General features: G+C 33.2%; 1 protein-coding gene and 1 non-coding gene across 2 annotated transcripts; both read left to right on the top strand.

Annotated features, from left to right (window-relative positions):
• Positions 1 to 767: 767 nt before the first annotated feature.
• LOC114915881 (small nucleolar RNA R71) lies at positions 768 to 873 on the top strand. The gene has a single exon (XR_003804070.1). It is a non-coding gene; the product is annotated as a small nucleolar RNA R71 (small nucleolar RNA).
• Positions 874 to 14,468: 13,595 nt separating this feature from the next.
• Positions 14,469 to 16,693, top strand: LOC109796817 (NAC domain-containing protein 100). The gene is made up of 3 exons (XM_020356629.3): positions 14,469 to 14,973; positions 15,238 to 15,515; positions 15,753 to 16,693. The coding sequence occupies exons 1-3, from the start codon at positions 14,787 to 14,789 to the stop codon at positions 16,344 to 16,346; spliced, it is 1,059 nt and encodes a 352-aa protein (XP_020212218.1). The 5' UTR covers positions 14,469 to 14,786; the 3' UTR covers positions 16,347 to 16,693.
• Positions 16,694 to 22,568: the final 5,875 nt, after the last annotated feature.

Genomic DNA, 22,568 nt, shown 5'->3' on the forward strand with positions numbered 1-22,568 from the left:
TCTTGGTATTGGCTGAGAATGGGCCTCCAGACATGTCGGCTAATTGTTTAGCTAGCTAACCCACCTGCACCTCCAAATTCTTGATGGATGCCTCTGTGTTCTTCTGGTTGTTCATAGACACCTGCATGAACTGGTTCAGAGTATCCTCCAATTTGCTGGTTCTTTCATGCATAGAAGGATAAGCAGGTTGGTATTGCTGTTGTTGTTGTGGTGGTGGCCTATTGGATGGCCCAGCTTCATTTCTCCATCCATATCCTTGGTTGTTGTTGTTGTTTCTCCAACCTTGATTTCCCTGCATATAATTGTTAGTATTATAATTATGGGAATTAAAATTACCTCCTTTCTGTTGGTTTCCCACATAATTGACCTCTTCTTCATTTGGAATTTCTGAACAGTGACCATTAGGATGATCTCCCCCACAAAAATCACATTTTAGAGAGGAATTTGATTGATTTGAAGAAGAAGCAATAGCACGAAGCTGTTGTGGAATCTTGGCCATCTGCTTAGTCAATGCTTCAATCTGTTGAGATAGCAACTTGTTCTGAGCAAGGATTGCATCATTAGTGCTAAGATCAAGGACTCCTCTTTTATGAGATTGATGTCTTCCATGCTCTACTTTGTGATCAGAAGATGCTAGAGATTCTATGATTTGAGTAGCTTCTTCTGGACTCACAGTCATCATAGTGCCACCAGCTGCTGCATCCAATAACATCTTCACCTCAGGCTTAATTCCATTTGCAAAGAAATTAAGTTGAGCTATATCTTCAAACCCATGGTTAGGACATTTTCTGAGCAATGACTTAAATCTCTCCCAGGCTTCACAAAATGGTTCATCTGCACCTTGCCTGAAAGTAGTAATTTCTGACTTGGCCTTAATATACTTGGATGAGGGATAAAATCTATTCACAAACTTGTTTTCCACATCACCCCAGCTTGTCAAACTTTGATTTGGGTGAGATTGTAACCAAACTTTAGCTTTTCCTGTTAAAGAGAAGGGAAACAACCTCAAATATACAGCTTCTTCATCACCTTCAGGTATTCCCATAGTTCCACATAACTCATAGAAATTTGAAAGGTGTTAGTATGGATCCTCATGATCAAGGCCAGGAAATTGTTGTGAGCTAACCAAAGTAAGGAAGGCAGGCTTCATTTCCATTGCTCTAGAAGTATTTGGAGCTGCAATGCTAGAAAAATGCCTAGGACCATGTTGTTGTGCATAATCACCTAGGGTCCTTCTTGGCTGCCTACCTGGTCCACTTATTCCCTCTTCAGCCATTTCTGATTCAAGGAATGGTTAATTTGATGAAGTTGAAGAACTCAGAAGATCCTGCTGTTGTTTTTGGATTCTCTCTAACTGTCTCAGCCTTCTTGTTCTACTGTTATTCCTCCTTGCCGTTCTTTCAATTTCAGGGTCAAAATGCAATTCTTCGGCTGGAGTTTTCCCTCGCATACAATTCCAAGAAGTCTGCACAGCAAGGTGAGTCCACAAAACACAACAAGACAAATATCTCTATATTATGAATATTCACAAAATGAATTATTTACACAATTACAAAATTACAAGATTAAGAATTACTAAATAGCACCAAATCCCCGGCAACGGCGCTAGAAACTTGATGAGGTTTTTTCGCAAACACACCACTTGGCAAGTGAACCAAGTTTCGAAGTAGTATTCAAATATCGTCCTCAAGGAATAAAACAACACAATAAAATAAAAGTAGTAAAGACAATAGTTAAGAAACAAGGATTGGGTTAGAAGTACTTGCTAACTCATAGATCTTCTTAAGATGAATGGGATTCTAATTTCATTATTTCCACGTTCATTAAATAATCCAACAAGATTGCTCAAGGTTGAATCCTAAAGTCATTAAGCTCAAAACATGATTCCTCTATGTTTTGAGTTTAACACTTTGCATTAAGAAAAAAGACTTGAACAATGTGACTAACCAAATCAAGTCTATTCCTAGAACAAGAAATGATTAGGTGTAAGATTCAGTTCAGTTTTTCGAAAACATTTTCCAACTGGATTCAAAAGCCAAAAATCATACAACGGGTGATCAAGCCGATATAAGCATTAAGGGAAGAATCAAGCAAAAATAATGAGATCAAAATGCATATATTTAAGAAGAAGAAGAGTTAGTAGTTACATCCAACCAATCCTTAAGAAGTTTAGCCACACATGGCCATTACAAGATCTAAGAAGTAAAAGAAGAGATTACAAAGTTGGAGATGAAAACAAGGGGTTGGGCCTCGTTCCCAAATGACCCAGCTGCCCAAGTAGTAATTCCTCCTCTGGTTCTCTCTTCAAGTCCTCCTTACTCTGTTCTTTCTCCTCTGTTCGTGTTCTGTGTCCCCCTTCAGGTTCTCCTCTTTTTCCCTTTTATATCAGCTTCAAAACAAAGCCAAAAAGTAACTTTTATTTCCACGGCTGCAGCTGCAGATCCACGGCTATAGCTGTGGAGAGTCCTTCAGGGTGAAGAAACCTCCAAGGCTGCAGCTGCAGTTTCACAGCTATAGCTGTGACAACTCCTTCAATCTTAAGGAACTTCCAACGCTCAAGCGGTGAAGCCACAACTATGGTTGTGAGTCTCTGGAGTTTTTGTTGGGTCCTGGGTGCTTCCATGGCTTTAGCTGTGAGTCCACAGCTTTAGCTTCAACTCTTTGGAGCTTCAAAGTGCATTTCAGATTTCCACAGCTATAGCTACAGATCCACAGCTATGGCTCCAACTTTCTGGACCTCTATATCCTTCCCAGACTTCCACAGCTCGAGCTCCAAATCCACAGCTATGGCTGTGGATCTCTGCCTAGCCAAAATTCCTGCAAAAAATGAGGAAATTCCTTAAGATTGCTACTACTCCTCTACTCTTATAGTATAACTTAATTCTATAAATTGAAGGGCTGAAATAACATATATATTATCTACAATTACCCAAAAAGATTGCCAAAAGTTGAGTGCAAAACATACATAAAAGACACTCAACAAGGACGAATCCCTCAAATACTAAGGCAAAGTGAATAGAGCTTTCTTGAAAGATGATTTCAACAAGAGAGAAGCATTGCTTGTTAAAAAGCTGCTAGCATGAAAACCCGCAAAGGGCATTCTAGGCAAAAAAAATAGATCAATGTTTGTTCGAGCTGAAAATTGAGAGACAACTTGAACATTCTTCTTGAGAAGCAAGACTCCATGGAAAGCTCTATCATCGCTTCTACCCATTCCTACTTCTTAGGAAAGTCTCAGGATATGGGTTGACAACACCTTCATCAGAGAAGAAGTCAAAGGACCTCCCTCTACACGAGATCTTCTAAAGTGCCACATTCAAGCAAGTGTAGGACTAGCCCTACACTCAGACAACCTAGGCCTCTCTAAGAGGCAACCTCCCTCTACTTCTCTGTGTATGAATCACGAACTCGGGGCATGCCCGGGCCCTCGAGCTACATTAAATGGGCAGGTGTAAATTGAAAATTTTATTTTAATGTCATACATTTTTCTACTTCATTTCTCTTCTCCCTTTTATCTACTCTAAGCCTCGTCAACAAACCTTAAATGAAAAAGTACATTTGAAATAAGGACGTCATTAGAAACAATGGCTTAATAAAAAAAACACATAAAGATCAATCAAATTCGGCATGACTTGTGAATAAAAGTCCAAATGAAATCAGTGCAAGGGGCACCCCCCTTTAATAAAGGAATGAAAGATGATCACAAATGCTACAAAGATAAATGCCCTGCAAGAAACCCATTGAGAGGGCAACGCAAAGATTAGGGCAAGATCTGCTAGGAGACCCACAAACAAAAAGGGTAGCTTAGGCAAAAGTAAGGATAAAAAAAATGTCCGCTAGGGAACACACCTCAAGTAACCTAGGAAAAAGTTAGGACAAAGCAGCATCCCGAGCTGAAAACCAGAAGGCGGCTCGGGAAGATCATTTAATCAATATGCAATCCCAAGTCATCGCTTAACTTTGAAGGGAATAATGAGTTAACGCGGAAAATAATTTCCTCATTTTGAATATACTTGTTCATCAACCTAAACCACTAGCCTACCTCGGTCAGCCATTCTTCTAAAAACCATTTTTGAAAAATCCATTCTAAAAAAATTTTGCAAAAAAAATATATGTATATATCCCCTTCTTCTCTTTTTTCTTGACCTATATGGCATTAATATAAATTTGAGAAACACACGAAATATGCACAGTGAACACTCACAAGAAAAAGTTGGAGGTGTCTTAGAACAAAGTCTAGGTACACCTGATTTAAGGGCTAACATATCACATCCGGTACAAGCGAGAAGGCTAACTACACAAACCTCGGGTTCAAGAAGCAACACTGAATTCAACAAGGCTAAAGGCTAACAATCCATGTCATTGATCAATGCATATAGATTAATTTCTTGAAAGTAAAAATAAATTTTCATTTTAAGTATTAGCATAGAAGCATCATTCCATAACATGTATATGGCACAAGTGTGCACAAAAGGGTAAAAGTTCAAAAAAAAATTGAAAATCCAATCCATTCATGCTTTGCATTTTCTTTTGCATTCTTGCATTCTTTGTGTGTGTCTATCCATCACTTTTCGGAGGAATCAAGAGGCCGAAACATTCATAAAAAAAGATCAACAGCTAAACAATGCCTTAAGGCCCAAGATCATGTCAAAAAGCATAGCCCTAATAAGGGCATTCCATACAAGTGGTTTCATATAGCCACCAAGAAAAGAAAGACACATCAGCAACAAGACGGGATAGAACCGGAATCGATTGAATAAGCAAGCCCATAAGCATGAAGAGACCATCGCGCCCTACTCCTCAACTGAATGAAGGATAATCCAAGAGAATGCCAAGACCAGGAATGACTTCCTAATCAAAGCCAGGAGTGGCTTCTAAAACAATACTCGTCAACAAAAATTCAGCAAATAACATCATCATGGGATGGGATCCCTCCACCAATGATGACAACAAAATATCAAACCGAAAAAGGCAAGCTTCGTAAATGTTGAAAAAGCCAAAACATTTAAAAAATAGCAGAAAAAGGCAAACTTCAAAAATGAAAGAGCCGAAGCTAAACAAAAAATGAAATTCAGAAAAAATAAAATAAAATAAAATAAAATAAAATAAAATAAAAAACCTACCACAAGCAAACGCCTTTAGAGGAAAAACAATACTCATTGTGGCAGGGGAACATCGGAATCCCTGTCAGCCATCTACTTTTCTACCCACTAACACAGGGGCACATCAAACATCTCCTGCCCATCCACCTAGGGGTAGTCTTTCATCCCACAATATCAACGAGAAGACATCAAGTACAATCACGAAAAGGGTTACTAGATCCCTAAAACTAGTACAAGTTTAAAGAGGGATACCTGACATTAACAGTGGGTCGGTTGAAACCTTAAAATATCAGTCCAGCCTAGAGAGGCTGAGCTACGAAAATACTACAAAGAGGGTTACCTGACCTTAGCAGTGGGTTGGCTGAAGCCTTAAAATATCAATCCAGCCTGGAGAGGCTGAGCTACGAAAATACTACAAAGAGGGTTACCTGACCTTAGAGTGGGCTGGCTGAAGCCTTAAAATATCAATCCAGCCTGGAGAGGCTGAGTTATGAAAATACTACAAAGAGGGTTCATGACCTTAGTAGTGGGTCGACTGAAGCCTCAAAATATTAGTCCAGCCTGGAGAGGATGAGCTACGAAAATATTACAAAGAGGGTTACCTGACCTTAGAAGTGGGTCGGCTGAAGCCTTAAAATATCAGTCCAGCCTGGAGAGGCTGAGCTACAAAAATACTACAAAGAGGGTTACCTGACCTTAGTAGTGGGCCGGCTGAAGCCTTAAAATATCAGTCTAACCTGGAGAGGCTGAGCTACGAAAATACTACAAAGAGGGTTACCTGACCTTAGAGTGGGCCGGCTGAAGCCTTAAAATATCAGTCTAGCCTAGAGAGGCTGAGCTACGAAAATACTACAACAACAAAGAGGGTTACCTGACCTTAGAGTGAAAGGGTTGCTAGATCCCCAAAACTAGTACAAAGAGGGTTACTTGACCTTAGAGTGAAAGGGTTGTTAGATCACCAAAACTAGTACAAAGAGGGTTACCTAACCTTAGAGTAAAAGGGTTGTTAGATCCCCAAAACTAGTACAAAGAGGGTTACCTGACCTTAGAGTGAAACAAGCTACAAATAAATGAACACATTATCACAAGAGAAACAATGGAGCTTCTACTCGAAGATTGAAGATCAGGTGTACAGTTTGTCAGCCTTGTTACCCAATAGAGTCTGCAATCAACACTCAACTGCTCTAAAGGGTGAGGATACGAGCAAATACACCTATCCAAGGGAAACAACGCAGAAGCACCAGCACCAAAGAGACGAAGACAAGAGCCGGACGAAATGTCTACGTCTTTACTTGCCTTTGGAAAAGCAACACATAGCTATTACAAAGGACAAGTAAAGAGGCACAGATGTAGACACCCAATTTCATCCGGACCAACAAAAGCTATGAAGTGGACGTCTATCATCAAAGAAATGGAGCTCCCAAACATGGAAATAATAGGACAAGACATCAGGAGGCCTAAAAGCCCAAACAAGTTGATTTTAGTAGCCTGGAACGAGTTGTTGCAAAACTGGAACGAGTCGTTCCAAGTTCCTAAAAGGGCCTAAAACACTAGTTTGGAACGGGTCGTTCCTAAACCAGAACGACCGTTCCAAGCTCCTTAAAAAGGGTTAAAACCTTAACTGGAACGGGTCATTCCTAAACTAGAACGAGCCATTCGAAGTTATTAAAAAGGCCTAAAAACCCTTGTTTGGAATGGTTGTTCCAATCTAGTCAATTATGTGTTAATCTCATCTCTGAAACGGGTCGTTCTAGTTTCAGAACAAGCCGTTTCGATTACAAAATTAACACAGAACGGTCGGATCCAGAATGGGTCGTTCCGATTTTGGAACGGGTTGTTCTGGCAACTTTTTGATGTCTATAAATAGACAGCTCGGGCATAGTTCTCGAGACCACAAAATTTTGTCCAAGACTCCTTAGAGCTCGAAATTTCTCTCTCTCCCTCCTATTGTATTTCTTGAGTTTTGTGAGGCAATTATAGTGTGAAAGGTTGCCTCAAAGCACCTAGATTTTCCATATTTTAAGATCTAACGAAGCTTGCTACGAGGTATTTCAATCAATCTTCTTCTCTATCTTTTATTTCTCATCTTTATCTTCTTCTCTAACTTTTATCTCTCATCTTTAATAGACATTGTTATAACAAAAGCAATCAAGTAGACATTTTAGAGTCAATTATGTAATTTAAATTTTAAGCATGTAAATAAATATTAACAAAGGGGATCTAATATTCAATTTATTAATTCTTATCACGTTAACTTCATCATAGGGTACCGATTAAGAGCGTTGTAGGGTACACGTAACCGACCTCGAACCTAATTCTGGTTATCAAGTCCATTATTGGACTCTTAAAAACCTTTTCTTTTCCCAATGTTTTGAGTAAAATATTGGTGGCGACTCCATGAACCTATTTTCAAACACCATTAATTAAGGATTAGTCTGGCATCCGGGCATTCCTTAATTGATGAGATTTTCAAAAGGATGTCTAAACCATAGGTCCCGAGATCGGAAATTTTCGGGTTGCAACATGTAACAGCCCATTTTTTTGTGGACCTTCGTGGCCCGGAACGGGCCGTTTCAAAATTGAAACGGGCCATTCCGGAATAGTTAGAATGCCCAAAATGTATAAGCAGAACGGGCCATTCTGGTTTGGAGAATGGGCCGTTTTGGTTTGGAGAACGGACCGTTCTGGTGGGAGAACGGGCCGTTCTGCTGGGATTGAGAACGGGTCGTTCTGGTTTTGGAACGGGTCGTTCCAGTTGAGATTTTTGCGTAGTTTCGAAGGGTCCAGAACGGCCGTTCCACTTTTGGAACGGGCCGTTCCGGTAGGTGAGCCTAAAATCCTATAAATAGCGCCCCTCACCTCTCATTTTGACACATCTCTCATTCTCTCTTCTTATTCTCTGTTGTTCTCTCTTCTTTTCCTCTTCTTCTCTCTGAAGACCAAGGGACATTTAGAGGAGGAGACCAAGAGATTCCTGTTTTAGTTCAACTGCTGTTTATCCAGGTACGGGGGAAAAGGGATTATTTATATGTAGAGTTACATGAGGGAATTGGGTAGAGGAAGAGCCCCTTAAGATTATGAGTAATTTTATAATTATTTCTGTTTGGAGAATTATTGGTCTCATGTGATTTTGTATATAATTAGGACTACGAATATATGAATAATTTGTAAAAATGATGCTCTGAGAGAGAGAACGAAATTATAGAAAAGTGCCTGTAGGCTAGGTTTTGAAAAAATTGGAATATTTTTGTTTGAGAAATTGATGATCCCATTAGATTCTGTATGTGTTGAGGATTAGAAATACATATTTAATTTGTAAGAATGATGATCTGAGAGGGAGAACGAAACTGTAGAAAAGTGCTTGTGAGTTAGGTTTTGGAATAATTTAGGGTTTTACTGTTTATGTTAAAATTATATTAAATTGATAATTCTATTGATTATCATATTAACTTATGATTGTTATTGCTATATTACTTGATGAAATTGATGACTTAGATGTGAATTGCTTGAGATGTATGAAACTCATTATGTTGGACTTATCTGATACGTGTATGGAATTGAACTATGAGATGTTGTGTGGAATGTGAATGAGATGTGATTGTGGTTCTTCACACCTATGACCAGGGGTGAGCACGGCCCGGGATTGTTACATGAGTATCGTGACCTTGGTTAACATGTCAGGGGTGAGCACGACCCTGGGTTAGGGATAACGTGACCTTGGCACAGTGTTATATCAAGGGTGAGCACTGCCCGGGTATGTTACATGAGTATCGTGACCTTGGTTAACATGTCAGGGGTGAGCACGGCCCTAGGTTAGGGGTAATGTGACCTTGGCACAGTGTTATATCAGGGGTGAGCACGGCTCTGGATTGTTACGTGGGTATTGTGACCTTGAATAACATGTCGAGGGTGAGCACGACCTTGGGCTAGATATGCTACAGGGGAATCGTGACCTTGGCACAGTGTTATATCAGGGGTGAGCACGGCCTTGGATTGTCAAATGGGTAGCGTGACCTTGGCATAGTGTGAAGTGCAAGATTTGTGATGATTGGTGTGATTGAGAATTATGACGTGATGACGATGCATGATTGATTGAAATACGATATGTTGAAATATTTATGAATATTAAGCTATAATGAGATAATATGTTGCGTTTTCTTATGTGCTATATATATAGATGTTTTCTTTTCTCACCGTACAACTTGTGGATGTTTTAGGTGAGGAAGATCCAGGCTATGTGTAGCATCTAGAATGTCAACAGTTGATTTATGGGTATGCTATGATATTGTGACATCGGGGCAGAGGATTTCTAGGACATGAATTGCATTGTATATGGAGTTGAACATATTATTTTGAAAATATTTTGTAACCTCTTATGTTTTATTTTCCAAGTTTCATTTTCAGACTATTTTGGATATTGAAGAATGTTTCTAAAGGTTTTTATGTGAACCCTTTTACCTATGTTGAAAACTTTATTTCCTTAGTTTATTTATATTATTACAATATATGTGTTGGGGTAGTAAGGGTGTCACACGACACCACCTAATTTTTTTGGCATCATAAACGTTAGTAAATAATCACTTCAATCTTAAAACAATAGAAAGATACCACAACATCTTCAAGGGTCTTTTTATACTTACCCCACTTTTAGAGTCACCATCCTTCAATTTATATCGTGATACCCCACACTGTGAATACTCATGTAAGCTATTAAACTCTTTTTTGTACAAAATGCAACCGTTATGACATGCATGGATCTTTTTATACTTCATACCCATTGGTCACAATATCTTCTTTGCATCATAATTATGTGTCAGCAAAGTGTTATCTTTGAGAAACTTTCACTCAACCACTTTAGCAATTCTATGAAGTTTTTATCAGTCCATCCATTTTTTTGCCTTAAGATTGAACAATCTTAACACCACAAACAACCTTGTAAAATTAAAGCAATATAGATATAAAGGTTCTTTCGTATCACTAGACAAACTGTCATTCACATGTGTACGTTTGAAATAATCAACCCCAACATCATGGATCATGTCCTTTAGTTGATTGTCCATCTCTTAATTGACTTTTACTTTTTGTTTTTGAAACACTTGTATGTATGGCATGCCCAACAATTACCATGTCATGTCCATAATGTGTAGCTCTTGAGGAACCCGCACACAAAACATGCTATTGTATAATGTCTATTGGTAGCCTTTGCAAATTAAAACAATTTATCCAAGGACAATAGAACCTTCCATATTTTTTGTAACATTTCTTTGGACAAATTGAAGAAACTTTCCTACTCCACTCTTATATTCAACAATTGTGCGTAAGCAATTCATTCAGCTTTGATCCATCAATGCGTTCTTTTGAGATAAATTGTATCAACCTCACTTTTTAACACAAGGTGTGACCCTACCCATTCAAAATGATAATTATTTAAATTTGATTAATACATAAAGGTAAAGTTTCATACATTAAGTTTGACAAAATTTTGATAACATTTCGCGTTGGTCTCCAAATACACAAATTCAAAGGGGTAACATCAAATTCACCACAATCAAGCATGCACCCAGAGAACAATAAGAAACACAGTCAACTGAAATCTATATTAAATTTAAAATGAAACTTAAAATGAGACTTTTAGTACTAGATTACTCTCTCTCTCTCTCTCTCTATATATATATATATATATATATATATATATATATTCAAATTGTCCAAACAAATAATTCAAGATTTAATATAATGATTCTAATTAATTGTGTAATTATTATATTCAATCTCAAAAGGAAAATTAATATTTACTTACAATCGAGATCAATATTCCTAACAACTATAATAGACATTTTGAGATAACTAAACATATAATTATGCTTAGTTATAACCCATATATAAAATCAACAATATAATATACACATATAATTAACCATGTCAACACAACAAAAAATTAAATTAGTAATAATTAAAGTGCTCATTTAATTATTACTAACTTATAGTATAATAAAAATATTTTTTAATTAAAATTTTATTTTTTTTAATTAATATCTTCTAAATTGACTAGCTAATATCACTAATCTAATATATTTTTAATTTAAATTCTTATTGCCTAACATTATGTAACTAACAATTTGTTTTTAATTATACTAACATAAATTTACTAATTATAATAAAGGTCTAAAATTATGGATATCTAAAAATTATTTAAATTAATATCCAATATTGTATAAGTACTTAACATGTTTTTTAAATTTTTAATTTAATCTTAATTAATTTAAAATTATTTTATATAAATTTCCTAATGTAGTATTTACTAAAAATTTAGTTTTGACTAATTTAACATTTTCTATAATTTTGCCAACAATCTAAATTGATTAATAATATTTCCAAGTGTATCATTATGCATGTCCCAAAGGAACCACACTCACTTTATATCTAAGTAATGTTCAAATCAATTTTTTTCTGTGCATACAAAATTTATACACAAACTTCATCAAAACAGTTAATGAACAAACTTAAAATAAGTAAAGCCAAAATGAGCAAATAGGTAATGAGTAAATTTCACATTCAAAATAATATACTTATTTTATTTTATTTAAATTAATAAATTTTATTACAAATATTTTCTAATCATAATTATATATATATATATATATATATATATATATATATATATATAATATTACATGTAAATAGAGGTTTAAAATTTTGGTAGAAATTGAAATTGGTTTGGATAGTTTAAATTTGGAAATTGATTTTTTTTAAATGTGACAAAATGAAATTAAAACTTCATTCTCAAAAAATCATTTTTACCTTCCTTAGATTAAAGTTATTTGATTATTTTTATATCCCTCGGCCATGGGCCAAGAGCAATCAACTCCCTCATTGCTGGTCTAAGTCATAGCGTGTACTTTTAAAGTTAATTTAATTTAAAGAGTTAAATTCTAACTTATTTAACTCATTTATATCTTTGATTGAAAAAAGAGTATTTAGTAAATGAATTTATCTTATTAGTTTATAGTATTTCGTTGAAAGCTGCATTTTTTTATCTTTTATATTACTTTTTAATTACCATATCATTAGTACATAATATTTATTAATATTATATAACTAATATTTCTTCATTATAATAAAGTTTTACATGTACAGTCCCATTTAATACTATTTATCAAATAATTAACCTATTTATTTTGATTTTTAATAAATATTTGATCCTTAAATAAAAATAATAAGAGTTTAAATGAATGAAAAACAAAGTTATTTACATCTCAAAGCTTTAATAAAATAGTTATATTCATATATGAGTTTTTAACGCCCTGAATTACAGCAACAAATTACGTATTAACGATGAAATAATGTGTCGATGCTGGATTTGCAACCCTCCATAATTTAACTTTGCATATAGATATAATGTCCAAGTGTCTATATTTCTCAAGAGCTAAGTGCATATTTATCTTCGCTTCTTTGCCTTCATCCAAGATTTTTATTTCTTTTAATAATAATATTCATACAAAAAAAATTATTATAAAAAATAATGATTAATTTTTTCGAGTTCTTGATTTTAATATAATCTATTTTATATTAAAAAATAAGATTTAAATTTTCAACAATTTGATTAATTAATAAACACAAGTTGGTACTAGCCGTGTAAATTAATGTTGGTATTTAAGATTTCTTTTCTAATTCAAGTTTTTTTTATCATTTTTTTTATGAGAAGTTTAAGTTAAAGCAAAACATAATCTTATATAAAGTTAGATCTAATCATCAATTTTTTAAAAGATTTTTAGTGAAATTATAGATATAAATATTAACATTTTAAATTTTTTTTAATAAAATTATGAATTAAATAATAATAAAAAATGTCGAGCCTGAGGCAGTGTTTTAAAAACCGGATCGAACTAGCCGGTCGGACCAGGAACCGGTGGTCCAGCCGGTCCGAATGTTAAGTTAGATCAGTTATGCAAGATTGAATCGGTCAATTTTTCGGTTCAACCGATGAACCGGTGGGTCAAACCGATTCAACCACACTTTTTTTATTATTTTTTTAAGGGACCATAAATTACAAAAATAATAATGAAAATTGAATCTCTTAATGGAAGAGCAAAGAGTCTTATTAAATATAACAATGACTACTTGTTCTCATGTATTTGTTTGTAATATATACAACTTAAATAACTTTTATAATATATTATTAATTTTATATTATATATTTAATAATATAATATCTATGTAGATATTACATATACTATTTTGTGATATCAATTACAAGTATATTATATATGTACATATTATTTATATTTTTAATTTGTATTAATATATAGTTTAACATGTAATTTTTTTATGTATTTTTTATAAAATAAAAATAAAAATAATTTTAAATAAAATAAAAAAATTGAAACTTAAAATAAGATATAAATTTATTAAAATTTATAAATATAAAATATATTTAACATAAAACAATTTTTTAAAAAAATAATAATAATTAAATTATGTTATTCAACTAGTATCTTAATCAATTTGATGACCGTTCCAATTTTTAGTACGTGTTTGCTTTAGCTTTTGAACGTGAAAATTCACGTTTGTGAGAAGCAAAAAATTGTAACTTCTACGTAAATTGGCTTATAAACGTGGAGAGAGTGAAAAATCACGTTTCTAAATCTAAAACAAACACGCACTTAAAGGTATGGCTCGTGGCCTGGCAAGTATCAATCTTCAGTTTTGAACTTGAATGGGTTGAAATTGAAATATCCTGGCTATGTCAGTTTCGGAAACTTTAACATAAAAGCCAGTTATTATTCCCGTCCCTATTTTTGTCGTTTTCCCCAAATAAACCACGAAGGCCAAATTCGTAATTCACATCCAATAAAGTGATATAACTGATTCTCGAAAGGAAGATGCTGGCTTTTCTATGATCACCAATCTTTGCATCCACACCACCTCACTCTAATTCTCCCTTTCCCATTAAGAAAATCTTAAATAATTATTAGTTGAGATAATTGCACCAATGAACACCAATGTCTTGTTTGATGATCACTGTTAAATACTTGAAAATTCCCAAGTGGGTTATTTTCTACATAAATTAATCTTACCCAAAACAGTGACTTTACCAAGTAACCACTTAACAATATCATAATTACATTCCATGCATGTGGTGTTTAGTCTAGTCCATACAAAATTTTGATATATGAGAAGCTTTTTTTTTTTTTTTTCTTCTTCTTTTGTATAAATTACTTATCAAAATTTCATCAGATAATAAAGTAAAACTAATTTGTATGAAAAAAAGAAAAAATAAAGAGAAATAGGGTGATGAAATTATTTATGATTGCATAAAAGTTAAAAGTGTGGGCTAAAAACAACTAACGAGGTTGCCTTACATTCCACGTTTCTTTCTCTCCAACACACCAGTATTTAGGGGCTTCTTTTTCTCTCTGCTTTTTTCTCTACCTATTAACACCTCCACCCTCAGTTACCACCCCATTTCAGTTCCAATTCTTCCATGATTCTCACCACCATCCTTCCCTTTTCTCTCTTGCTTTCTGGGGTTTCCTTTTTCGAATGAGAAACCACTCTACCTCATTATTCTCTATATAACAAAAACAAAAACAAAAACTTTCTCCCCTACAAAGTTGTTTTCACCTTGAAAATTAAAACTTGGGAACTAAGCCCCTTGTTGGTTTGGTTTTGGAGTGAGTGGAAATGGAAAACGTTTCAGTTCTGTGTAAGGAAGAGGATAAGATGAATTTGCCTCCTGGGTTTAGGTTTCACCCAACTGATGAAGAGCTTATTAGTCATTACCTTTACAGAAAGGTAACTGACACTAAATTCTCAGCTAGGGCCATTGGAGAGGTGGACTTAAACAGGTCTGAGCCTTGGGATTTGCCATGTAAGTTCCAAAAAAAAAAAAAAGATTTTTCAAACCCATCTTAGTTTTTCATATTTGGCTTCTAAATATGTTAATTTTGATTGGTTCTGATACTTGATATTGCCAGAAATTGAAGACAAATGTGTGACCGCAATTACGGTTGCATAGACTAAAAATCTTGACGTTGCAACTGGAAATTGTGGTTGCAGACTAATTTTTATGTGATCATGTTCAAAATTATAATTTGATTTTGTGTGCATGTTTGAATTTCTTTTTCGGTTATAGATAAGGCCAAAATGGGGGAGAAAGAGTGGTACTTTTTCTGTGTGAGGGACAGGAAATATCCAACTGGTTTGAGGACCAATAGAGCCACTGAGGCAGGATACTGGAAGGCCACAGGGAAGGACAAAGAGATATTCAGAGGGAAATCTCTTGTGGGAATGAAGAAAACTTTGGTTTTCTACAGAGGAAGAGCACCCAAGGGAGAGAAAACCGATTGGGTCATGCATGAATATAGGCTCGAGGGTAAATTCTCTGTTCACAACCTCCCCAAAACTGCAAAGGTAATAATAATAACCAATACCAATTTGGATTTTGGGTCCCAACCTATTTGAATAAAAGTTAAAAATGTTTTTGAGAACTTTTCTACCAAAAGTAAAGAGTTATTTCTCACAAAGAAACTCTCAAAAGCACTTTTAAGTTTGTATCTAAGTAGGTTCTTCACCATGTTGCTTCCTGTGTACCACTTTTATGCTCTCATGAGAATTGAGTTTGATTCAGTATTGTTAATTGTGTTGCAGAACGAGTGGGTGATTTGCAGGGTGTTTCAGAAGAGTTTAGGTGTGAAGAAGAGTCATATTTCTGGGATGATGATGTTGGACTCTTTTGGAAACGAATTGGGTTCTTCTGCTTTGCCACCTCTTACTGATTCCTCACCTTCCATTGGCAACACCAAAGCACTGAGTGTGACTGAATCGCCTTACGTGCCCTGCTTCTCCAATCCAATTGATGTTCCAAGAGGGATCTTTGATTCCTTCAGCAACATCAACATCACCAACACCAACACCCTTTATGGTGTTTCTTCAAACCATTCATTCTACTCCACTCAAGGGGTTCAACTTCAGGCTCCACCAACTTTGCCATTACCCGGTTCTTCAAACCATTACCTTAGACCCATCATTGGTAATCAAGGATCAAACTTGAGGAATGGTTTTGAAGTAGCAGAGAGGGAAATGGTTAGTGTCTCCCATGAAACAGATGTTTCTACTAATGTAAACGCTGAAATCTCTTCTGTTCTGTCAAATCTTGATATGGGAAAAAGGCACTTTGAGAATCAGAACAATCCAATTGCTTCAGCTGCACCAGTGGACCTTGCTACCTTGTGGAACTACTGATCTCAAATAAAGAATTTTCCATTGGAAAGAAAAAGAAAAGCCAGCCAACTTTTCAGCTCAAAAAGAATAGCATCATTTACAGTTTACCTCTGGGTTTGATTTTGATGTTGTCCTTGTTATTATTGTGTGTTTGTATGTATAGATTTTAACTAAAAAGATGTGCTGAACAATAGTGAAGCATATATTTTGTACTGTAAGAAATCTTCTGAAGTTGCGCTGTTTTGGTCCTTTGATTCTCTAGGTTTGTTATGGTTTGGTTGGCACTTGGCATGAACATGATTACTGTGTATGCAGCTTGGATTAAAATTAATACTAGAATAAGATTTGGTTGGTCTTATTATTATTATTGTTGTCTAGATTCTATCGGCAAATCTTTTAGAGAATGACCTTTATTTTCATAATATTTGAATTGCATATTTAATTCTTGATTGTGGGGACTGAATCAAGTGTGGTAACCATTAAAAAAATCAAAATCTCTGAATTCTCTTTCTTGGAAACACGTGCACGCGCTTCCTTTGACATGGACAAATTAATATTAACAAACTTATCTGCATTTACCTTCAATGAATCTCCCTCTCTGAACTTTTCTTCTCTTTCTATTCATGTGTATGGATGATAAGACAGAATGTTTTTACCTAATCAATTTCAGTACATTCTCTATTAGTGTCTCAACATTCTCTTAATTATATCTTTAAAAATGTTTGCTGTAATATCAAACTGATATATCCTTCCCTAGTTAATTCATTGGACAAGTTGCTTTTCAATAATAATTTTTTAGCATGAAGAAAAGAGTTTTCAGAATAAATTCAGGTCTTTAGCTTTCCGAGTCAAGAACTAAAGATACAAGTCAACAACAAGAAAGAATTTGTGCAAGTACACAGACATATTGAATGTGACATTTAACAAAATCAATGTAGGACCAGTTGTAAGCCACCTTCAACAGAAAATCAAGCACAGAAATAAAAGACACAGAATATGGTCTCAGTTATTTCCCTTTACTGTCTCTGATTCCTTTTATTCGGTTACTTGTGATTCTTTTGGGTACAAGAACAAGGCCTTTTTTAATTTTAATATAATTTCATCCCAACGAGCTAAATTCATGTGTCAGTTGTTGTGTGTGTTAAGAGAAAGAGAGAGAGAGAGAGAAAAAAAAATGCAAACATCTAAAAATATAATAATTTTGTTTTGTTGGTTTTACTAAATAAAGAAATAATCAGGGGTTTTGTCTGTATCTGTGATTATTTATTTAACGTTCCATTCATTCATTTGAAAAAGTACAATCATTCATTTCCCGTTTCATGATGCATGCATTGCGTTTTGAAGCTGCAACGCCATGACATGAGAACATAAAGGCTCATTTTTTCTTATTTTGTCCAAAAATATAATATACGTGTCTGCTTTGTAGCATGTGGTACTTTTATTTATGGCACATGATAAATCCTCGTCGAAAGTAAATCAATTTGAGTCCTACACGGCTTAATCGTTAACTATGTGAAATCACTGCAATATGCCTTTTACAAAGTGTTGCTCAAGCTCAACATTTTCATCAGTTTGATATCAAATTAAGAAATGTATAGAGAATATAAAATATCCCAGTGGTAATGTTTTAGTTTCTTTCATTAATTAGCATACTTATCCGATTTATATATCCCGTGAATCAGTTTAATTTGAAAGAATCCAAAACTCCAAATACAAAACCCAATGAAATTCTTCACAATCCAAACTCAAATTATGAACATAAATTGTACATGCGTCATGGGGGATGGTGAAGGGGAATAAAAACAAAGTTATGGTAAAAATTTTGTGGTTTATAACTTAATGGTCTAATTGATTACATCACAATTGGTTCGTGTTTTGGTAAGAAGTTGTTGATAAGTCTCACTTTAATTATGAATTACATTAAAATTATATCGCAGTCTTGATATTTTTCTTCCCATTTACATGTTGGGTTACAGTATTCATCGTATATCGGCACTATGCCTTTTGGAATGTATCATAGTCAAACAGTGTACTTAATTACTTTTTTTTTTATCGTATATAGTTGGCCCAAGATTTAACGCGGTTGCATACACAAGACAGTAGTATTCGAATTTGCTTAAGTGTAGATCAACCCCTACCGCTAAACCACACGCTTAAAATTAATTACTTTTCTTATTTGGTGTAGTCAAATCTTGATTGACTGCATCATAAAGTATTAATTTATCCTTTATACCCTATTATTAAAAAAAATTCTTTATAAAATAAATTATGACCATATTCCAAATAAATTGAGTGCTTGCAGCTATCATATGTCCTTTCTTTTTCTCAAAAAAGAATTTGAAAGATACACCGGAAATTATTGGGCACTAACTGATTTTAGTACAAAAGATTACAACCATATATTTTCAACCTTAAAAGTTATTTTCAACGGCTTAGAAATTTAAACACAGGAGAAAAGAATATATGTATTATGTATGAAATATTATTCTCTTGAACTTGACAAATGTTTACAAATTTAGCTTATCTTATCTTATAAGAGATGTTTAAATTTTATAAACTTTTATTAAATATTATATCGTAATTAACAACATATTATCAAGTTTTTAACTCATAAGCTTATACAACATATTATCAAGTTTCTAACTCATAAACAAAAGTTATTATCATAGCTTAGAAATTTAAGTAGGCAAAATATATGTATTATGCATGAAGTACTATTCTCACTTATTATATTTTGGACTTAATTAATGTTTACAAATTTAGCTCGTAACATAAGAGATGCTTAAATTTTATAAACTCATCAAATATTACATTGTAACAATATCTTATTGAGTTTTTTTTTATACATCTTCTCATATTTAGCATTATAACTTTTTATTAATTAGTAATGTGACACTTGAATTTTTCAAATATGAATTATCTTTTGATAAAAATTTTGAATAGTATGAGTATCTCTTTGTTATAAAAAGTATTTCTAAAATGGTTTGACTCGGAATATTTACTTATTATACAATAAATAAATAAAAGAGATCACAAGTTTAATTTTCACCGATACAAAAATTCGATAGATTAACTCTTGTAATAGTTAAACACTATGCACTCTAACGTGAAAATAATCTATTTACATAGAATTTTGTTTTTTATTCTTGTAGCATACAAAAACACTTTAGACTAGCAATAGACACAATATTGTGGACAATAACCTCAAAACGATTCAGAAAGTCGAGAGATACAAGATATAATAATAAATAAAAAAAGTTAATTTAATGATGTATATTAAAAAAAAAGTGAATATTATAATCCTCTAAATTATTGAGTAAACTACAAAAAGCATGTGAGAGATTAGATCAGGTCTTTCAAGAAAATATGAAATAAAATAATAGTTAAGTAAAGCTATATTTAAACCCATCGCCAATTCTATACCTACATACCTAGAATTTTTTTTTTAATGCATACCTATAATTATTCACTTTTTAGATGCATCTTCTTCTTTGTGATAATTGACTATATATGTGCTACTAATTGGTTAAAATAGAAAAATCCTATAACTGGATTTAGTATACATCGACCACATACATCCCAAACGTTTGATATAGGTATAATATTTCATGGGATCACAAGGAATGATTTAGTTGACATTTTGATGGGTTTTTCCAGCAATAAAATATCTGGTCATAGATAAGTCAAGATCCTGCTGCAAATAAATGCGAGACATTCTACATACTAAATGTGTGGCACAAAATATGAATATGATATAAACTAATTAATAAAAGGCTTTAAATCTGGGCTACTACTATAAAGCAAAACTCTAACTTTGCATGCAAATATGTGAATATATTATATATGATATAAATCATTCTGTGTCCCCTAAAAATTAAGGTAACGCGCCTAAATCAAAAAGTATTCGGCTATTTTATATAGTATCTCCTAAATCCAACTTTTAACTATAATAAGTTTAGAATCATAAAGTATGCCTTTTGGAATATATCATAGTCAAAACAGTGTACTTAATTATTTATTTATTTGTGTGGTAGTAAAATCGTGATTGACTGAATCATAATGTATTAATTTATCCTTTATACTCTATTATTAATAAATTTCTTTACAAAATAAATTATGACCATATTCCAAATAATTTGAGTGCTTGCAATTATCATATGTCCTTTCTTTTTCTCAATAAAGAATTTGAAAAGATACAGCGGAAATTATAAGCACTAACTGATTTTAGTAAAAAAATTACAACCATATATTTTCAACCCACAAGAAAAAGTTATTATTAATGATATTTAGCACATGTTTAAAATATCATTTGAATCATTACAAAGCAAGAAAATGAGAAGTAACAATTTGTTGCTTTCAAGTTTAATGATTTGTTGATAATTTTTTACAATAAATAAAAAACTCTTAGAAATTTAAGCACGAGAGGATATATGTATTATGTGTGAAATATTATCCTCACTTATTATATTTTAGACTTGATTTGTGCTTACAAGTTTAACGTGTAAGGTAAAAGATGATTAAATTTTAAAAAATTGTATCAAACATTGTATTATAATAATATATTATTGTTTTTGAGATACATCTTTTCATATCTAGAATTCTTGAGATTGATGTGTAATAATTAATATGCAATATATCTAATAATAAAACTAAGATGAACTCTCATATAATTTTAGATTTTGAAATCCAATTTATATAATTAGTAATGTGACACTTAAATTAATATCACTTAGATTTCTCTTCATGTGATTTCATGTAAATAAATTAAGTTTTAATTGTCCTTTTAGATTAGAGACAGATATACAATAATACAAAAAAAAATATATATATATTTTCTGGTTGATTGAATGAGTTGAGAAAAAGAAGAAAAGAAAGAGAACTTAATAATAATGTATTAAAAAAGGTGAATATCAAAAATGAAAGAGTAAATTACAAAAGGCATATATTAGACAATGTCTTGGATAAAACAATAGGGAAGTAAAAGTAAATTTAAAGCGATGGGCAATTGTATGGATAGATAGAATGGTAATAATAAGAAGATATATTAATAAATAATAAGAAATAAATAGCATATAGTTGTGGGTATTAAAGTGATTGTAAAGGGGGTGGGTGGGAGCATGATGAGGTGTTAACGGTGGAGGGAGAGGGTGACATAAGAATGAGGAAAAAGTTAGGCCTGATTTTATGCAAGGAAGGCCCCACACGCTTCTTCTTTTGCTTGGCGTCATCAACTCCCCAACACACCCAACGTCACTCTTTCTCGCGCCGCCGATGCCACGTCTCTCCACCTCTGTGCCACCCACCTATCTCCTTCTCCTCAAACACACCCCTGCCTACAACTTCTCATCTTCAATTTAACCATTCATTTGTTGCTTCCATAGAGACCAATATTTAAAATGAAATTAAGTATAAATCATATTTAATTCATTAATTGATTAGCATAAGGATTGTGGGTCAAATAATCAATTTTATTTATTACCAATTACGTGTTTGTTTCATCTTCACGAGGGTCAAAAGAGTGACGATGATGTAATGGTATCTTTGTCTCATCTTCACTAAGGGGAGTGTATTGGTTTAGGATTTCGTAGGATTTTAAAAGACTTTTTTTGAGTAAAAAAGTTTCTTGGTATTCAATCAGGATTTTATGTCACTTAAAAACAATCCAGTGGTATTCAATCTGGATTTTCAAGATTTTTTAAAGAGTCTATCAAAATCCACTTGTATTCATTTGAGATTTTTTACAACTTAAAAACAATCCATTGGTATTCAAAAATATAAGAATTTTAAAGGATTGTTATGTGAGAGGGATTTTGAAGGACTTTCTAGTGTTATCTATAAATACCAGATTCATAAAACAATCTCATCCAAACCCATCGGATTTTGAAGGATTGTTTGAAGTGATTTTTCAAGTGTTTCAAGAATTTTCAAGTAAGTTTTTCATTTTTTTTTCTATGCTTCTGTTTTCTCCATTTTTTCTCTACTAATAATACTACATTATTGTTCATTGCTCATGTATAATATTGTAGTACTGTTCTCGTCCCATTCTCCTATTTTGTGAAACTCTGATATGTAAATAATAGTGTCATTGACTTGCTCTATTTTTCTGTTCGTTCTCTTTAATTAACTTGCTTTATTTATTATATGTAGTTGAATTTGTTCCTTTATATAACACAAAAAAATGCTTGAAATTTCAAATTTTAAGTGGTAATTTTTTTTTATAACACACGTCAAGAAAAGAAAAAG

This window comes from Cajanus cajan, chromosome 6 (genome assembly GCF_000230855.2).
Source record: "Cajanus cajan strain Asha chromosome 6, NIPB_CcT2T_4, whole genome shotgun sequence".
NCBI lineage: Eukaryota > Viridiplantae > Streptophyta > Magnoliopsida > Fabales > Fabaceae > Cajanus > Cajanus cajan.

Coding starts and splice junctions, on each gene's coding strand:
- LOC109796817 (XM_020356629.3), top strand. CDS start 14,787: ATGGAAAACGTTTCAGTTCTGTGTAAGGAAGAGGATAAGATGAATTTG. Junction 14,974..15,237: donor TGAGCCTTGGGATTTGCCAT/GTAAGTTCCAAA, acceptor TTTCGGTTATAG/ATAAGGCCAAAATGGGGGAG. Junction 15,516..15,752: donor ACCTCCCCAAAACTGCAAAG/GTAATAATAATA, acceptor ATTGTGTTGCAG/AACGAGTGGGTGATTTGCAG.